Source organism: Schistocerca nitens, chromosome 6 (genome assembly GCF_023898315.1).
Source record: "Schistocerca nitens isolate TAMUIC-IGC-003100 chromosome 6, iqSchNite1.1, whole genome shotgun sequence".
Classification (NCBI taxonomy): domain Eukaryota; kingdom Metazoa; phylum Arthropoda; class Insecta; order Orthoptera; family Acrididae; genus Schistocerca; species Schistocerca nitens.
The window spans coordinates 251,604,046-251,621,609 of NC_064619.1; the positions used below are offsets into that span (position 1 = coordinate 251,604,046).

The following is a 17,564-nucleotide window of genomic DNA, read 5'->3' on the forward strand; positions in this document are numbered from 1 at the left end:
ATGTTTTGTAGACTTGTAAAAAATTTTCCTCAACATAAATTTCCACAATGTCATAAGTTTGCAGCTATGATTATGTATATGTCTGGACCTACATGTCTGTGTGAGCAACTTTTCTCTGCAGTCAAGAGAATGAAATCTACCCACAGAAACTCACTGACAGACTTCAATTTAAAAGCTTATCTTTCACTTAGCAGTGCTCAGAAAGTGTTAACAGACATTGATGCTTTAAAAGCAAAATAAGTAGTTCTCATTGACATGCATTGTTTCTATGTTTAATGTGTGAATAAAATAGTCATGAAATACATTTTGACTTTGATTTAAACTTTGACCAAAAATGACATTCATCATAAGGCTGCACCAATCACAACAAACATCATGTTTTGTACTAGGCTGTCCCAATTCTTTGCCTCATCAATTAAATGAAATGTGAGTTTCATTTCATTGTCATTTATCATCAATGCAACAGTTTTAGGGGAAAAAAATGTATGAAATTCATTAATTAGGCATCATGGAACAATACATCTCCATTGGGAGCTTTAAAATAAATTTGTTGACAACATTTCTCATGTTGAGCTGCCTTGTTCCAGTTCTTCCTTCCCTTCCCTCCTATCCCCTCCCATTATTCACTGTGAGCCAACTATTTGCTCACTGCTGCTTTGTTCCAATTCTTTCTCACGTCCCCTCCCCTGCCCTTTCCACATCATGAGCCAAATGGTTGTTATTTCTGAGGCATGAGCACAAGCCAGCTTGCACAACCAGATGGGTTGGAAGACCTATGACGAGAATAGGGATTTACAAAGCATAAAGGTATGTGTACACTAACAAATACATTATAAAAGGATCAGAACAATTATGAATATATGATGGAAATGAGAAAAATTATTTGCCCTGACAGTGAATGGCTAACTTTTAGGTAAAAAATGCACCCTTTTGAGAATGATGGACTTTGTTTTTGCAATGAGTAAATCCTAACTCTGAAGTGTGATCCTGTAAGATTTGGAAAATACCCATCTACAGCAAGCCATCATCTAAAAGAATGAGGGAGAATTATTTAATATTACACAGATACTACAATAAGCTTCACAGGAATATAATAAAACTTTTTAACTAAGATGGGGACTTCAAAAAAGGCTACCTGCAAATATACAACCTTATTTATTACATAAAAATACTGAAAAACTGTATTTGCAGGCTTAAGATGCATACACAATTCCCTTATTTCAATGTTAAATCACAAAGTGGAACTAAGACCTCTTAGGATTAACACAACATAAAATCATCAGCATTTCATTATGGTGCTTTACGAGCTGCCAAGGTACTGGACTCATATTCATGAAAACAGCAGTTCAGACTCTGTCTGGCTACCAAGATTTCGGTTTTATATAGTATCTTTCAATTACTTAAGCCAAATTTTGAGACAGTTTCTTCGAAAAGGACACAATCAATTTCCCTCGTCCATTTTTAATGATCTCATTATTGATGGGATGCTAAGCCCTAATCCTCCTTTCTTCCTTCCTTGCTTCAAGACAGGACCAAAAACTTATTAATATATTCACATTTTGGAAGAAAAATTCTGAAGTACAAAAATTACTTTTTATACAATTATATCACCTTTAATTGTTTAGATCAAAGACATTTGAAAATTCATAGGAATTTCATTAAATTATAAAGTGAATCGTGATATTTCATTAAGGAATTTCATGTATTAGGAAAATATGACAATTAGAATGTAATAACTTCTCATTACATACATTCTTTATTGATGAATCTTGTACACTGGGTGCTCCACAGCTTGTATGTATTTGATAAAGGACATCTTGTTGTACACCACAAGCTGCACTTAACAGTATTTATTTGTTTTCTTACTGCAACAGAAGTGTCTGATATGGCCCGGAAGAATGGCTGAGTCAATTGACACTGCACTTCACACACAGGTGACAGAAGAAAATGTCTAGTTATTGTGTCTACACATATGTTAAAGAGATGGTCAGTTTCACTGTGTTTAGCATTTTACAGTTACCTAATAAGTTCAGGAAATAATCTGTATACTGCAGAGATTTGCACCATTTATAATAAAAATAAAGATTTTACACCTAACACGTGCATCTATTGATGAAGGCATGCACAATTTATGTCACTGATAATCAACTATATGCCCGAATATTGGTCTGGCAAATAAACACTTTTGGTGCAGGTCATGGTGAACAACAAGATGTCATTTGTAATGCATGCTCCAGATCAGCAAATAATTCACAAATTTCATTATTTTTTTTAGTATGGCACAGCATGTTCTACAAAATGTGTGCCTTTTGCATGTCTTAATCTTCTTATTTTTAAGAGGTTCAAAAAATATTTAAAATGACAATTACTGTGATTCCTTTAAATCAACTCCTAGACTGTGAATTCCACAAGATCCGAATATTATCACAAAAAACGATATAAGATTACAGCATTTTCACTATGGGTTTCCAGACCTAAATTGAATATAACTTAGAAAGTGTCCAAAGCATAAAGATTTTCTGAGAGGATTGTGATGCCAACCTCTGAATTATTATATACATTTTGAAATACAAGGTAAAGGAGATGAAACCTCTTCTTTAAAAAATTCCAGGGGGCTACACAATAACTAACAAATCTAGTCTGGAAACTGTCTCAATTTCCAGACACAATCAAATATTGTCTTCAAACAAGTTCAGTATCAAACATCTCAAGATCAGTACATTGTTACTGTTATCTTCAATAGCTGGCAACTGTTGTACTGGCTGTTATCCAGTCAGCTGCACTTTCAAATACGCACACCACTAGTTATGCCATCATGTTTCCCAGAGCCACCACCATGCATGAGAGCCTTTCTACAAGCGATTATGGTGCTGTGAATTAGATGCGAGCATCCCCTCTCCAGAGCTCCAGCAGCAGATGTACTTAAGTTTGAACATTCATACACTGACTCCTTTTTGTGTGTTTGCCTGTTGAAAAAATTTATGGACTTTCATTGTCACCAATGTCTGAACAGACATTGTACTGAAGAGTCACAGATTTATAAATGTCTTGTATCTGTATATCTTTCTACATTCAAATTATGTTGCCCCTACAGCAACAAAATTATGTATTACTTTTGCCATTTGATATTATATGTAAAATAAATTAATATCTTCATGAATGGTATCTGTTCATCACTCCTGTATCCACAAACAAACTGCGTAGTGTGCAAAGGAAGTCATAACTGCAACAACTGAAGTTATTTATTACATTTTTAGCTATTTAAAAGTTCTAAGCCCTGGTAGTGCTAGTCACGAACTGGCTATCACAAAGTATAATAGTGCACAAACACTCACCCATTAAAAAGTAATTTTATTGTATTCTGAATTTAAATTCTATCTACTAAAAGTAGGTTACATTATGGTAAAATGTGATAAAACTATACCTGTAGCAAGGATAAATCAATGGGAAACAAGCACAGACACAGGATAAACAGAGCACTAAGATGAAATGCAAAAGACTGGAAATGAGTTCTTGATACCTTTCTCGTGTGTTTCACAGTAAAAGGCATTATTAATTTATTCCTTAAACTTATGTCTCTGGGAACTGTACTTACATTATTAAAGAAGCATTTGCACATGTATCTTCAAAGAAATGAAAAATTTGTGGAACACACGAAGAGGAAGACTAAAGATTTTAGAAGACTTACTATAATGTCATCTTTCTCAGAAGATTCTATGGAATATTTTTATCATTTTCTTTCTATATCACAACAAGGTTATTAAGACAAAAGTTTAGCTTTTCACAACATATTAGGACTTCACTACCATTCATACATGATCTTACCTGCAAAATCTGTAAAGCGTCTTTCTGGTGAAATATATAATCTAAACAACCAATGAAGTCATTGGTATAATTTGTGAAGTCTGGTGTCCCATAAGCACTTCCAAAATTGAAACTGTGTGATAAATTTATGCCTTTTAAGTCTTTATTTTCTTCTGTAAAATAATAAAATGTGTTACTAATGAATAAGTATTGAATATGGGAAATAATTACTGATTACAGATATCAGAGCACGTATAATGAAAATTGACATTGGCTTACTGTAACCACAGTTACCAATTAGACATCAAGTTTGAATTTTTTTTATAATAACCTCTACCTACCAAATAACAGTTTCAAAGAATTATGTTGCTGTGCTTTTAATAAGCAGTTTGTAACTCAACTGGACAAAAATTATTGTGACTTTTCAGGCCCACAAAGTACTCCTTTCAAAAATAACTTCATACATGTCTGCAGACTGTGAGTTATTAATGCTATCTGGTCTTCTTATACAAAGTGCAGTTACTTACAGATATGCACCATTCCTCGAAGTCTATATATTTCTGACTGAAAATGAAAGGGAGATTCAAATTTGATGTATGACCAAAAATGAACTAATTACAAACAGTATTTATAATCATAAAGCATCCAGTAATAAGGACTACCTTGTATTAGAAGTGAATGCAGGAGGTTGGGAATTATACATTCCTGGAAATTGAAATAAGAACACCGTGAATTCATTGTCCCAGGAAGGGGAAACTTTATTGACACATTCCTGGGGTCAGATACATCACATGATCACACTGACAGAACCACAGGCACATAGACACAGGCAACAGAGCATGCACAATGTCGGCACTAGTACAGTGTATATCCACCTTTCGCAGCAATGCAGGCTGCTATTCTCCCATGGAGACGATCGTAGAGATGCTGGATGTAGTCCTGTGGAATGGCTTGCCATGCCATTTCCACCTGGTGCCTCAGTTGGACCAGCGTTCGTGCTGGACGTGCAGACCGCGTGAGACGACGCTTCATCCAGTCCCAAACATGCTCAATGGGGGACAGATCCGGAAATCTTGCTGGCCAGGGTAGTTGACTTACACCTTCTAGAGCACGTTGGGTGGCACGGGATACATGCGGACGTGCATTGTCCTGTTGGAACAGCAAGTTCCCTTGCCGGTCTAGGAATGGTAGAATGATGGGTTTGATGACGGTTTGGATGTACCGTGCACTATTCAGTGTCCCCTCGACGATCACCAGTGGTGTACGGCCAGTGTAGGAGATCGCTCCCCACACCATGATGCCGGGTGTTGGCCCTGTGTGCCTCGGTCGTATGCAGTCCCGATTGTGGCGCTCACCTGCACGGTGCCAAACATGCATACGACCATCATTGGCACCAAGGCAGAAGCGACTCTCATCGCTGAAGACGACACGTCTCCATTCGTCCCTCCATTCACGCCTGTCGCGACACCACTGGAGGCGGGCTGCACGATGTTGGGGCGTGAGCGGAAGACGGCCTAACGGTGTGCGGGACCGTAGCCCAGCTTCATGGAGACGGTTGCGAATGGTCCTCGCCGATACCCCAGGAGCAACAGTGTCCCTAATTTGCTGGGAAGTGGCGGTGCGGTCCCCTACGGCACTGCGTAGGATCCTACGGTATTGGCGTGCATCCGTGCGTCGCTGCGGTCCGGTCCCAGGTCGACGGGCATGTGCACCTTCCGCCGACCACTGGCGACAACATCGATGTACTGTGGAGACCTCACGCCCCACGTGTTGAGCAATTCGGCGGTACGTCCACCCGGCCTCCTGCATGCCCACTATACGCCCTCGCTCAAAGTCCGTCAACTGCACATACGGTTCATGTCCACGCTGTCGCGGCATGCTACCAGCATTAAAGACTGCGATGGAGCTCCGTATGCCACGGCAAACTGGCTGACACTGACGGCGGCGGTGCACAAATGCTGCGCAGCTAGCGCCATTCGACGGCCAACACCGCGGGTCCTGGTGTGTCCGCTGTGCCGTGCGTGTGATCATTGCTTGTACAGCCCTCTCGCAGTGTCCGGAGCAAGTACGGTGGGTATGACACACCGGTGTCAATGTGTTCCTTTTTCCATTTCCAGGAGTGTATGTAATCACACTGTGAGACCATTTGTTTTTGTTTGAATGTCTCAAATTTATGTTCCACAGTAGGTAAAACATGTATTCCTCACAAAATACTATGATTTCACTTCTTATTCCCATTGAAATACCATAGAAAATTTAACTGCTGAGAGCGAAAAGACACCTACATCTAGACTCCAAAAGCCAACTTACGTTGTGTGATGGAGGGCACTTCCATTATCAGTCTTTTCTGTCCTTCCCTGTTCCATTCAGGAACAACATGTGAGAAAAATAATTATCAGCAAAGCTCTGTATGTCCTCTATCATTCCTGTTTTTTTCCCCATTGTGGTCATTCCATGAGATGTGCTTGACTGTTCCTGGAACGCATACTCTCAAAATTTCAAAAATAAACCTGTCATGTACGTTTTCCCTCTTGAAGCTTATTACACTGGAGTTTGCAGAGCATCTCTGTAATGCTCTTGCACCACATCAATTATCTCTTAATGAAATGTGCCACTTTTCACTGAATAATCTCTCTCTCTCTTCTATTTATCCCACTTTGTAAAGCTCCCAGATGACTAATAAACAATAGCCAAGAATTGGTTGTATGAATGTTTTGTAATCTACTTCTTTTGTGGATGAATTACACTTCCTTATGATTCTCCCAATGAATGATTCTCCCAATGAACCTCAGCCTGACATCTTCTTTACCTACTACTTGTTTTATGTGATCATTCCACTTTATGTCACCTCAAATGGTTACTCCTAAATATTTTAAGATAGTTACTGTTTCTAGTAATTTGTCACCAATTACCTCTTCACCTATTTACATGCAAAACATGCCATTTCTTTACATTCAGGGTTAACTGTCAGTTCCTGCACCAATCATTGTTACAGTCCTCTAACTGTGCAGTCTTCCTGTGACAAACAGCATCATTCGTGGATAGCCTCATGGTATGTCCAAACTCTCCCAGTCATTCAATATAATGTCAAACATTTCTCTGTGATGTGGTGCATGCTTACTCATTTTTTATATTAACAACAGGTAATTTATGTCAGTCATTCAGCAGGATACAAGCTTCATTCATGGAAGCTTGATATGAACAGTTGTCACAAAATGTGCTATATTACACATTTTCCTATGGTAATATTAAATTTAACATTTAATAATTTAAAGATGTGGGATCTAATTCCGTTACTACCCCATATTCATGATTTATAGATATTCTGTGTTTTTCTATTTATTCATGATACATTTATTATACATTCTAATCATATCTAGTGGTTTCATATATGATTCACTTATTACTATCTATATCAAAAGTATATTGGGTGGATCTACTGCGATGGACAAATAACACACAAAAAGAGTAACATATGTCACCTGTCTGACTCTTCCACCAACAAGCCCTGCCATATTGATCCCATTCTCGAAGTCCAACAATCTCCAATGCTTACTCAAATCCTTAGACCCATCCCAGAAACTTTCCACTGAATCCACCTTCCTTCTCATCTCAATGACCACTGCACACACACACCTTCTACAATTTTCCCAAAATCCATAAAACTAACAATGCTGGTTTATTATTTATTTATTTATTTATTTATCTCTTGTTCCGGTGATCCAGTTGTGACAGTATCACAGGATATGGAACGTGTCAATTTTACAAGCTTTTGGCCAGAATTTATGGTAATACATAAAACAAAACAAAAACAGTAAACAGTAACTTAGGTCCCACTACAAAAAAAAAAAAAAAAAAAAAAAAAAAAAAAAAAAAAAAAAAAAAAAAAAAAAATTAGAAATAGATAGAGATTACAAAACAAAAAACAGTAAACAGTAACTTAGGTCCCACTACAAAAATACATTTTAGAGAGAGATAAAGATTACAAAATAATAAGTGTTACAGAGAAATAAATATTGCAAAATATATGTTTACAATAAAAATATTTGGTATTACAAATACAAATTTGGGCATACATTTGCAATTTACAATACAAGAGATGTTAAACACTGTAGTTCAGGAACTCTTATAATGTATAAAATGATCCTTGCAATAGGAACTGCCTTAAGGTTTTTTTAAACAGGAGATCATCATCTACCAAGCACTTAATTCTTGAAGGGAGGGCATTAAAAATCTTACAGCCACTGAAATGGACTCCTTTCTGCACCATACTTAGATTTGGCTGTTCATAGTGGATATCATGTTTCCTTCTAGTATTGTGACTGTGATATGCACTATTCAGTTTAAAGATGGATTTTTCTTTTCTTATGAAGCACATCAATGAGAATATATATTGCGCAGTGTATGTAAGTATTTCAAGCTTCTTAAAAAGATTCCTGCATGTGGCTCTTGGATGGACTCCACACATGATACTTATGGCTCTTTTTTGTACATACAGTACTTTTTTAGCCAGCGGCTGATTTCCCCAAAATATAATTCCAAATGCCATAATTGCATGAAAGTAACCATAATACGCTGACTTCATGGTTTCCATATTTCTATAAGAAGAAACAATGCGCAATGCATATGTTGCTGAACTTAGTCTTTTGCAAAGATCCACGATGTGGTTGGACCAATTCAGTTTGCTATCAATATGCAAGCCTAGGTATTTTGAGGAATCTACCCTGGTTATTGTCTGCTCACCTACCTTTACAAATATTTCCTCATCTTTGGATGTTTTGTGGAACTGAGTGTAGTTTGTTTTACAGTAATTTAAAATAAGACCATTAATGTTGAACCAGTTCACCGTTTCATTTAAAACCTTATTTGCCGTTACCTCAAGCTTATCTTCCGAATTATCAATAAGTAGGGTAGTGTCATCCGCGAAAATGGTGAATCTACAATATTCCGTAGAGAGAGGAAGATCATTTATAAATATAATAAAAAGTAGGGGGCCCAGAACTGAGCGCTGCGGCACTCCACATGTAATGGTACCCCATTCTGAAGATATTGGGACACCATCTTGACTATCTACTACAACTTTTTGTTTTCTGTTTGACAGATATGAGTCGAGCCATTTCCCTGCTGCACCACTTATACCAAGATGTGCAGCTTTTTGTAAAAGAATTTGGTGGTTTACACAATCAAATGCTTTTGTTAGGTCACAAAATATGCCAATCACTTTCAGTTTTTTGTTGATAGATTCCAAGAGTTTGCCAGTAAATGCAAATATTGCATCTTCTGTTGACAAACCTTTCTGAAATCCAAACTGACTTTTGCTGAAGCTATTGTGTTCACTGAGATGCTTAACTATCCTGGCATGCATTAGTTTCTCTAAAACTTTTGAAAAGCTTGTCAGTAGTGATATTGGCCTATAGTTAGCAGTATCCGTCTTATCCCCCTTCTTATACAATGGTTTTACAACTGCATACTTAAGCCTCTCAGGAACTATTCCTTGCTTAAGTGACGCATCAAAAATGTGGCAAAGGACTTTACTTACATGGCTGGAGCAGTATTTTAATAATTTGTTAGAAATTTTGTCAATTCCAGCAGAGTTTTTACTTTTCAGGAATTTAATAACTCTTTCAATTTCTTGAACAGTGACTGTTTTTACCTTCATGTGTTGCACTAAACCAGGTACTCTAGCTTTCAAAAGATTGATGGCTTGCTTCATGGACCCTTGTAAACCTATTTTTTCTGTTACTGTTAAAAAATTGTAGTTGAATGTGTCTGCAACTGTTTTTGGATCGCTAACAAGATCACCCTCACTTTTGATTTGGATATTTTCACTACAAACTGCATTTTTCCCCATTTCCTTCTTTACAAATTTCCAGATAGTTTTTACTTTATTGCTCGAGTTGTCAATTTCTGCCTTCAAGCACATGTTCTTTGCTGCCTGAATTGTCTTATTCAGAACTTTATTGTAGATTTTATAGTGTGTAATCCTACTGTTATCATTTGAACTCCTGGCTGCAGATTTTGATGCCTTTAGTAATCCAAGGCTTGTTTCCAGATTTGAACAGGCTTTCTCTCACTGATTTTTTAGGAAATGCTTCTTCAAAAAGGCTTGTAACTTCATTGATAAATATATTAAATTTTGAATTAACATCAATTGTAGCATATACAGGAGACCAGTCCACAAGCCGTAATTGCTGATTAAAGGTTTCAGTGGTGTGTCTGTTTATAATCCTAAATGTTTTCCAAATGAAATTTTCTTTTCTTTGTACATTCATTTGGTTTAGAGTGAGGAATTGCCCTTCATGATCAGAGAGCCCATTTATAATATTTTTCATGGTTAAATTATTGCAAATATCCTTATCTACAAATACATTATCTATTAAAGTGCTAGAGCTGGCAGTTACTCTAGTTGGAGTGTCCACCACTGGTACTAAATTGTAACAGTACATTAAATGTTCAAAATCTGTCTTGTTTCTATTTTCTGTTAAAAGGTCCACATTGAAGTCACCCATAACAATGATAGATTTAGTTTTCCTACATAGGTGGGCCAGAAGTGATTCAGTTTGTCTTAGAAATACCTTTAGATTTCCAGCAGGTGCCCTGTAAACAGCCAGAACAATAACAGTTGCACTATCTGCTGTTAACTCAATGCCACACACCTCAAAATGTTGTTCATCACAGTATTTGCTTAAATCTAGGGATTTATACACTATATTATTTTTTATAAATATTGCAACACCACCTTTTTCCATAACAGATCTACAGTAATGAGTAGCTAAACTAAAGTTCTCAATCTGTATCATGTGGATCCCATTCATAACGTGATGTTCTGAGAAACACAGTATATCAGGCTCATTTTCACACTCGTCTTTTAAATTTATTAGCAACTGGTCTATTTTATTCTTGAGGCTACATATATTTTGGTGGAATAAAGACAAAGTTTGATTTTTTCTCGCCTCTGCATTTGCGTGATGTTTGCTAGGAGTGGCTTTTTTCAGTACATTAGTTGATAGTATTGCTTGGGGTGTGGAAAACTCATATTGAACACACGAGAGAGATGCTTCACGCAACTTTGAATCCTCATCTCTCATGTTACTCACCATAAAAAACGATGAGTTTGTTTTCTGTTGCGTGTAGGACGGGCAATAGTTACTGCTGAATATGTTGTTTTAGCTGTTGGTTCCGCCACTGACGATTCTGCTGCTTTTGAGGATGCTTCTTTTTCTTTTGCTGAGACTGGTCCCATACCGGTACATGGAATTTTTCTGTTCGCTCTCTCTCTGTTCGCAATGATTTCTTTTATCATTTTACATACAAAGTTTTTTCCTTCATAATTTAGATGCATTCCATGTTTGGTATGCTGGTATCTGTCCAATTTGCCTATATCAAGGACGCTACATTTTCCAAACAAAGAACACATCTGCTTTATTTTAATGTTAGTTTTACGAATTTATTTATTTACACACGAGTGATACATTAGATCATATCTGTGTGGTAATGTTGCAACTATCGTATTTTTTTGTTTACTGCGTTCCAGGAATTTCTTTAGTTCAGTGAGACATTTATTTGCTTCGTTTTTCGCAACATCATTTGCACCCGCTATACACACGACGTAGTCATTTTTTCCCAACATTTTGTCTTGTAAATCAACAACAATAATGTTTTTTGCTGTTGCTCCTGGCTTCACAAAACCTGTTGCGTCGTATTTCGTGTTTTCTTTGAATAGTCTCATCATTTTTCTGCCGTGACTGTCCGTTAAAAATAATACATTACTTTCGTCTTTGCACTGTTGTACGTTTTGATTGATAGTGTCTTTCTCATTACTACATGCAATAGATGTCCCATTATTATGTACAATAGATGGCATGCTCAATTTCACACCTTCATTGTTTGCGTTAATGCTGAATTCAGAGCCTGTATCACCATTCTGATTACAAAGTTTGTTCAAAAGTTCATGTTCCCTTACCGATGTTAGGCCTAAATCCGCCTCTTCACTCACGGAAAGAACTTGACATTTGTTTTTAACAGCCAACTGCTTGGCGTTTTTACTCCCTGGTGATGCTTTCGTATTCACACCTCTTTTTTTATATGGTATATTTGTCCACTCGTTAGAGTTTTTTTGCGGAAGAGAACTGGCCGTTTGTTTGACTAATGACTCGCTTATTTCTTTTCGAGTTCTGACATCTCACTACTCAATACACTGACGATTTGCTGAAGGCTAGAAATACACTCATTTAACTTAATAATTTCGTCCTTACAATTCACACACACTGTACTTTTACCGATATTATTTTCGTTTTTCTCAGGAACACTACTCATTTGTACACACAACATCTCTGCCATCTTACATCACATTGTAGCTGGTTACTGTACTCCTGAAAGAATATCCATAATATCCGTCCTCATCGACCAACACCTCATACTAATTGCTAATAAAAATATGAACCACATTCTTCTTCAACACTTGACCATCTCCACCCCATTACCATATGGATCCCTACTTGTCACCAATGATGCCACGTACCTGCACACCAATATTACCCATGTCCACTGTCTTGCTGCTGCCGAACACTATCTACCTCTACCAACCTCCTTCAGACTCCAAATCCACCACCTGATTCCTTATACATCATACAAATTACATCTTCACACCTAACTACTTTTCCTTTGAGTGGAAGATGTATATGCAAATCTGTGGTATGGCTAACGTCACCTGCATGGCACCCTCCTATACCACCCACTGTCTGATTCAGGTATACTGATGATATTTTCATGATCTGGGCCCTTGGCAACACACATTACCCTCATTCCTCCCCATCTAAAACACCTTATCTTTCATTTGCTTTCTCTGATCCTCCTCTGCCCATGTTACCTGTGCAAAAAAGGATCTCCACCCCTCTTTATTGCTCCATCCCTACATCTGTCCAGATCAAGATCACTGTCCATCAAGAGTATGAGCATTTTGGTAGCTGTCATCCTTCCACTCAAAAAAATTGCTCCCACATAGTCTGGTCAACCTTGGACACCTTATCTGCAATCAGGAGAAAAAATTCTGGTCCATCTCTATGACACTCTACTTCCTGCCCCTTACCAGATGGGACATATCTCAGTGGAATGCCCAGTTGCAAGGTCTGCCTGATTCACCCACCCAGCCCATCCTACTCCAGTCCTGTCACAAGCTGTTCCCATTCCATTACAGGAATGGCCCCCTGTGAAACCAGCGATGTCATATACCAGCTCTGCTCGAATTTATGCACAGCATTTTATGTGGGCATGACCATGAATCAACTGTCCACCAGAATGAATGGCCACCACCAAATTGTGACCAAGAGCATAGATGATCACCCACTGGCCCAACACACTGTCGAGCACAACATGCTCTATAACAATAGTTGCTTCACAACCCATGCCTTCTGGATCCTACCCCCCCCCCCCCCCCCCGTCCCCGAACCCTCCCCCCCTCCCCACCAGCTTTTCTGGTCTATGCAGATGTGAGTCATCCTTGCAACCCACTCTTCATTAATGAAATCCTCCAGGCCTAACTCTTCACTAACCCTCTGCACCCATTCCATCTTCTCAACAGTATCTCTTTCCTCGCTCTGTCATCCCCTTCCAGTCTACTTCCCCACATCATTGTCATCATCATTGTGCACTGCACAAACTCACCAGCTCCAATGCCAATGTGTAACGTTCCTGTCCCGTGCACCTAGTGCCTCTCCCTACCACACGCATATCTCGCACACATTCTGCCTCCCTCTGAGCTGTCAATCACTCTACCCCAACCTTCCTATCCACTCTCCACCTCTTTTCTCCCTCTCACCTACTTCATCAGATACAGCCCCACACCCCACAGTACCAGAGATCAGAAACAGAGTGAGTATGAGTCTAGTGTTAAGGGTTGCACACACCAGAAATCAAGGAGCCACTTTTAAGTCAGTGATATAGCAGCTTCCTTCATTCCTAATACAATTATGTGAGTATGATGGGTCTGAAAACAGCAGCACTGCAGTTTCTTCCAACTTGTCGACTTGTTCTCTCTTACTAAAGCATGTTGGAGTGCAAGATTAGTCAAGATTTAATACGGAAGTTGAGTGCATGAACTTCCTATTGTAAAGTAGCACTGACGAGCCAAAAATGAGTGATTGTCAGGATCAGATGGCCTCTAATGAAGCTGTGTTTTATGAGACTGTGGAAGGTTCAAATGGCTCTGAGCACTATGGTAATCAACATCTTAGGTCATAAGTCCCCTAGAACTTAGAACTACTTAAACCTAACTAATCTAAGGACATCACACACACCCATGCCCGAGGCAGGATTCGAACCTGCGACCGTAGCAGTCCCGCGGTTCCGGACTGCAGCGCCAGAACCGCACGGCCACCGCGGCCGGCAGACTGTGGAAGGCATAAGACATATATTAAGTGGTATAGTGTATACAACAGCAAATGTGCTCATAAGAGAAATGTGCTCACATGAGGAAGAGTGAAGTTCAATGCTATAACCCACAGTTTAAATGAAAAAATAACAAAGCTCATCTGATGCCAACAAAATAGTTCTACTCTTGTTTATTCAACCTCCACTATGAGAAAACATACTGTGCTGCATTAAACAAAAATAGGGCACAGAACATCACTGTCTTTTTCAAAAACTACTGTAAATTTATTTTAGTAATTAATCACAATTTACAGAATGGACTTCGTCCTTATGTCCTGCTTTCTAGTACTGTTGTCATTGACTCAGTATTATGTCAAAAATGCTTTATGCAAATGCAATTCTTAGACATTCTCTGGATATAGATTAATTATTAAAATAAATTTACAGCAATTTTCAAAAAAGTTTTATATACATACATATACCCGATGTCCCTCGAAAGAGTTGTCAGCCATATTTTGTCCGGTGTTTTGGTACATATATGCAATTTTGTTTTTGCAATGTGTAGCTTGAGTCAGCCAAAACAAATACTGCTCATTATGTCTTTCATGCGACGTCCAGCATTGACAAAAAGCTTTGTTTTGTTTCCCCATTACAAAAAATAAATAAATATTAAATTAAATTTAAAGCGAAATTTTATGTGCCCATCTAGTCCTAAGTCAGTCTAGTGCAATATTTGTTTTGTCAGTACATATTAACAGGAACAATAAAACATGATAAAACACCAACAATGACCCTCGTGCCACCCTTGCCCGTGTTGACAGCTACTGCCACGCCGCAGCACTACTCAGTCACTGCTGTAGTACTGATTATTCATTATGGTTTCATGTTCCCATTAATACATATTAATAAAACAATATCACTCTAGACTAATTTGGGACCACTCTATCGAAATGCAATGTGAGTTTTCACTTTAAAAATATTTTCTTTTGTAATGAGAAACAAATCGACACTTTCCACTGATGCTGGGCTTCTCATGAAAGACACGGTGACCAGTATTTGTTTGGACTGACTACAGCTCTACATTGCAAAACTGAAATTACAAATACCTACTGAAACACCAGAGAAAACATGACTGACAACTTAAGAGGGACACCCACCCTCATACCTATGCCTACACTTATACCTTTACATACATACACATATACATACATACATAAATACTGTCTGTGGGGTTGTGTGTGTTCTTGTGCTAGAAAAAGAGCAAGGGCTTGAATGCTAGTGTGAGTACTTCTTCTGTTATGTGTGTCTATGCTCTGCACATCAGTCCCAAAGCTGCACCTAACAGCCCTATCCTGACTGCACCATACCCCTGCACACTACCACAGGCATCACAGCATCTGCCTCCAGCCCTAACCTACTATAACTACCTCTCCCCATACCATGTCTCCTCCTCACACCCATCATGTCTCCTCCTTACCCCCACCAGCCATCCCGAAGGATTGCTGTACACATCAGATGCAAGCACAGTTGGGTCTCGTGTGTGTGTGTGGGGGGGGTCTCACTTCTGTGAGTGTGGATGTTTTCTTCTTTGTTAGAAGAGATTTGTCGAAAAGCTTATAAGTAAGCATTTTAGCAGTCTTTTTGATTGTGCCTCCTCTATGTGGTCAATATCTTTTTTTATTTGGATACATATGCAGCAACAGTGGTGTGAGTTCTCAGTTATACTAGTGAACTAGTGTATTTGCTCTCCTTTCTACACTGGTACAATCCACTAATACCCGAAAACAGACCCAGTTTTCAATTAAATGGCCAGCAGCGGAGATGGGTGAGTCGAGTCTCTGAGAGTATGGAGACTACAAGTTTAGAGATGTCATTGTAGGACCCACTGGCAAGTATAAAGTAAGTACACAAGTGTGCAGAGCTCATTTCTGATCTTTACAGGGTCTCTGCAGAACTACAGTCCTGATATTGTGTATTCAGATGGCTAAATGTAGAGTGCTCTGTCTATCTCTCTCATCCGCCCCCCTCCCCCCTCAAAGATTTGTCCAAAAGGCAGTGAAGTTCTCATCCTTTTTGGTGTGCCTGTTGATGACTCAGTGCCTCATCTATTCAGTGAGTTGTTACCTCCATTCCTAAATTATTTACTTTCTGCAGTGACTTTCCAAACTATATCAATGTACTATTTATTGCGCCATGTAAGTGCGTGACTGCTTCCGATCTTGGTCTATGCCTTTAACTTGAGACAAGTCTTGCCATAATTGATCAATTCGGTCATTATAGGTGGCCTGACACAAAAGAAATGGAAAATGCAGCAAATTTGTGCACTTACCAAATTTATTCAATTAGTGATGATCATTTTCAAAGTAGGACCCAATTTGACCAAACACGCGTCTGCATACATACCCCCTATTGCTCAAAATACTTCCGCAATTTTTTTAATGCCTTTTTGCCTGGAAATGACACTGACCATGTGTGCGTTAGTTTTTTTCCTACATCTGAAAGACTGTGTCCCAAAGCTTAGCCTACTTTTAAAATTACTTTAAATATGCCTGTCTGCTGTTCATCACTTCCTCTATGTGGCAAGTAGCAATATATCCTATTCCTTATTCAAAAATTTCCATATCTAATTCATATTGTTATTGTTATTCAATCGTGGCTTTTCCATTGTTAGATTTTACATTGACAGGCACGAAACGTAGTTAAGTCTTTGAAAATATTTCTTTATCTTGGAAAGGAGTCATATCTCTCCTAGGTCATGGGTAAATAGAGTTTATTGGTGCCACAGATCAAGAAGTAAAGAACGACTGTCATTGCCATCTTCATAAATAACAATAAACACAGCACTATCATGTACACACACACACACACACACACACACACACACACACAAATTACAAATCAGCATTCATCCAAATATTTGATACTCATGACTCGTACTCATGACACGAATGAATGATGTTTACCTTCTGACCAGCAAGGATGATTTTCCCCTATAGACTGGTTAACCATCAGTTCATACACACAGCTGTCAGGTGTACTGTTGAAATCACCACACAAAATTGTAGCAATTTTCTTTTCTGGCATCTGTCAAAAGAGGAATGAAAACAGTTCTGTTATTAATAAAAATAACTTTATTAATAATACTGATCCTATGACTGCTGCTGATATGTTAAAATGCAGTGCCATACCTTTCTCTAGGGCAGTGGATGTCTTAATGTGTGCTAGCCTGCCTCTCTTGCAGTACTAAGTAATCCTGCTTGGTCTCTGAGTGTTATGTTATTTTTTGTTTCTAGTGTTTAGAGGTGGTGCCACTCATACCTGTGTGCTGTTGACATCTTAACATGCGCAGCCATACCTGCCACATTCGTCCTGTAGCTCTTCAGAGTTTATAT

At 38.4% G+C, this 17,564-nt stretch overlaps 1 protein-coding gene across 4 annotated transcripts in view; it reads right to left on the reverse strand.

Annotated features, from left to right (window-relative positions):
• Positions 1-17,564, reverse strand: part of LOC126262370 (2',5'-phosphodiesterase 12-like) — a 169,691-nt gene that overhangs the window by 23,375 nt on the left and 128,752 nt on the right. For 2 of the 4 annotated variants that reach the window (XM_049958961.1, XM_049958964.1), the window contains exons 6-8: positions 17,136-17,256; positions 14,100-14,192; positions 3,826-3,977 (exon numbers count right to left, since the gene is read on the reverse strand). In XM_049958961.1, the coding sequence (XP_049814918.1) occupies positions 3,826-3,977; positions 14,100-14,192; positions 17,136-17,256 (366 nt within the window). The remainder of the gene's footprint in view (positions 1-3,825; positions 3,978-14,099; positions 14,193-17,135; positions 17,257-17,564) is intronic. The other 2 variants (XM_049958962.1, XM_049958963.1) reach the window with 2 other exon arrangements.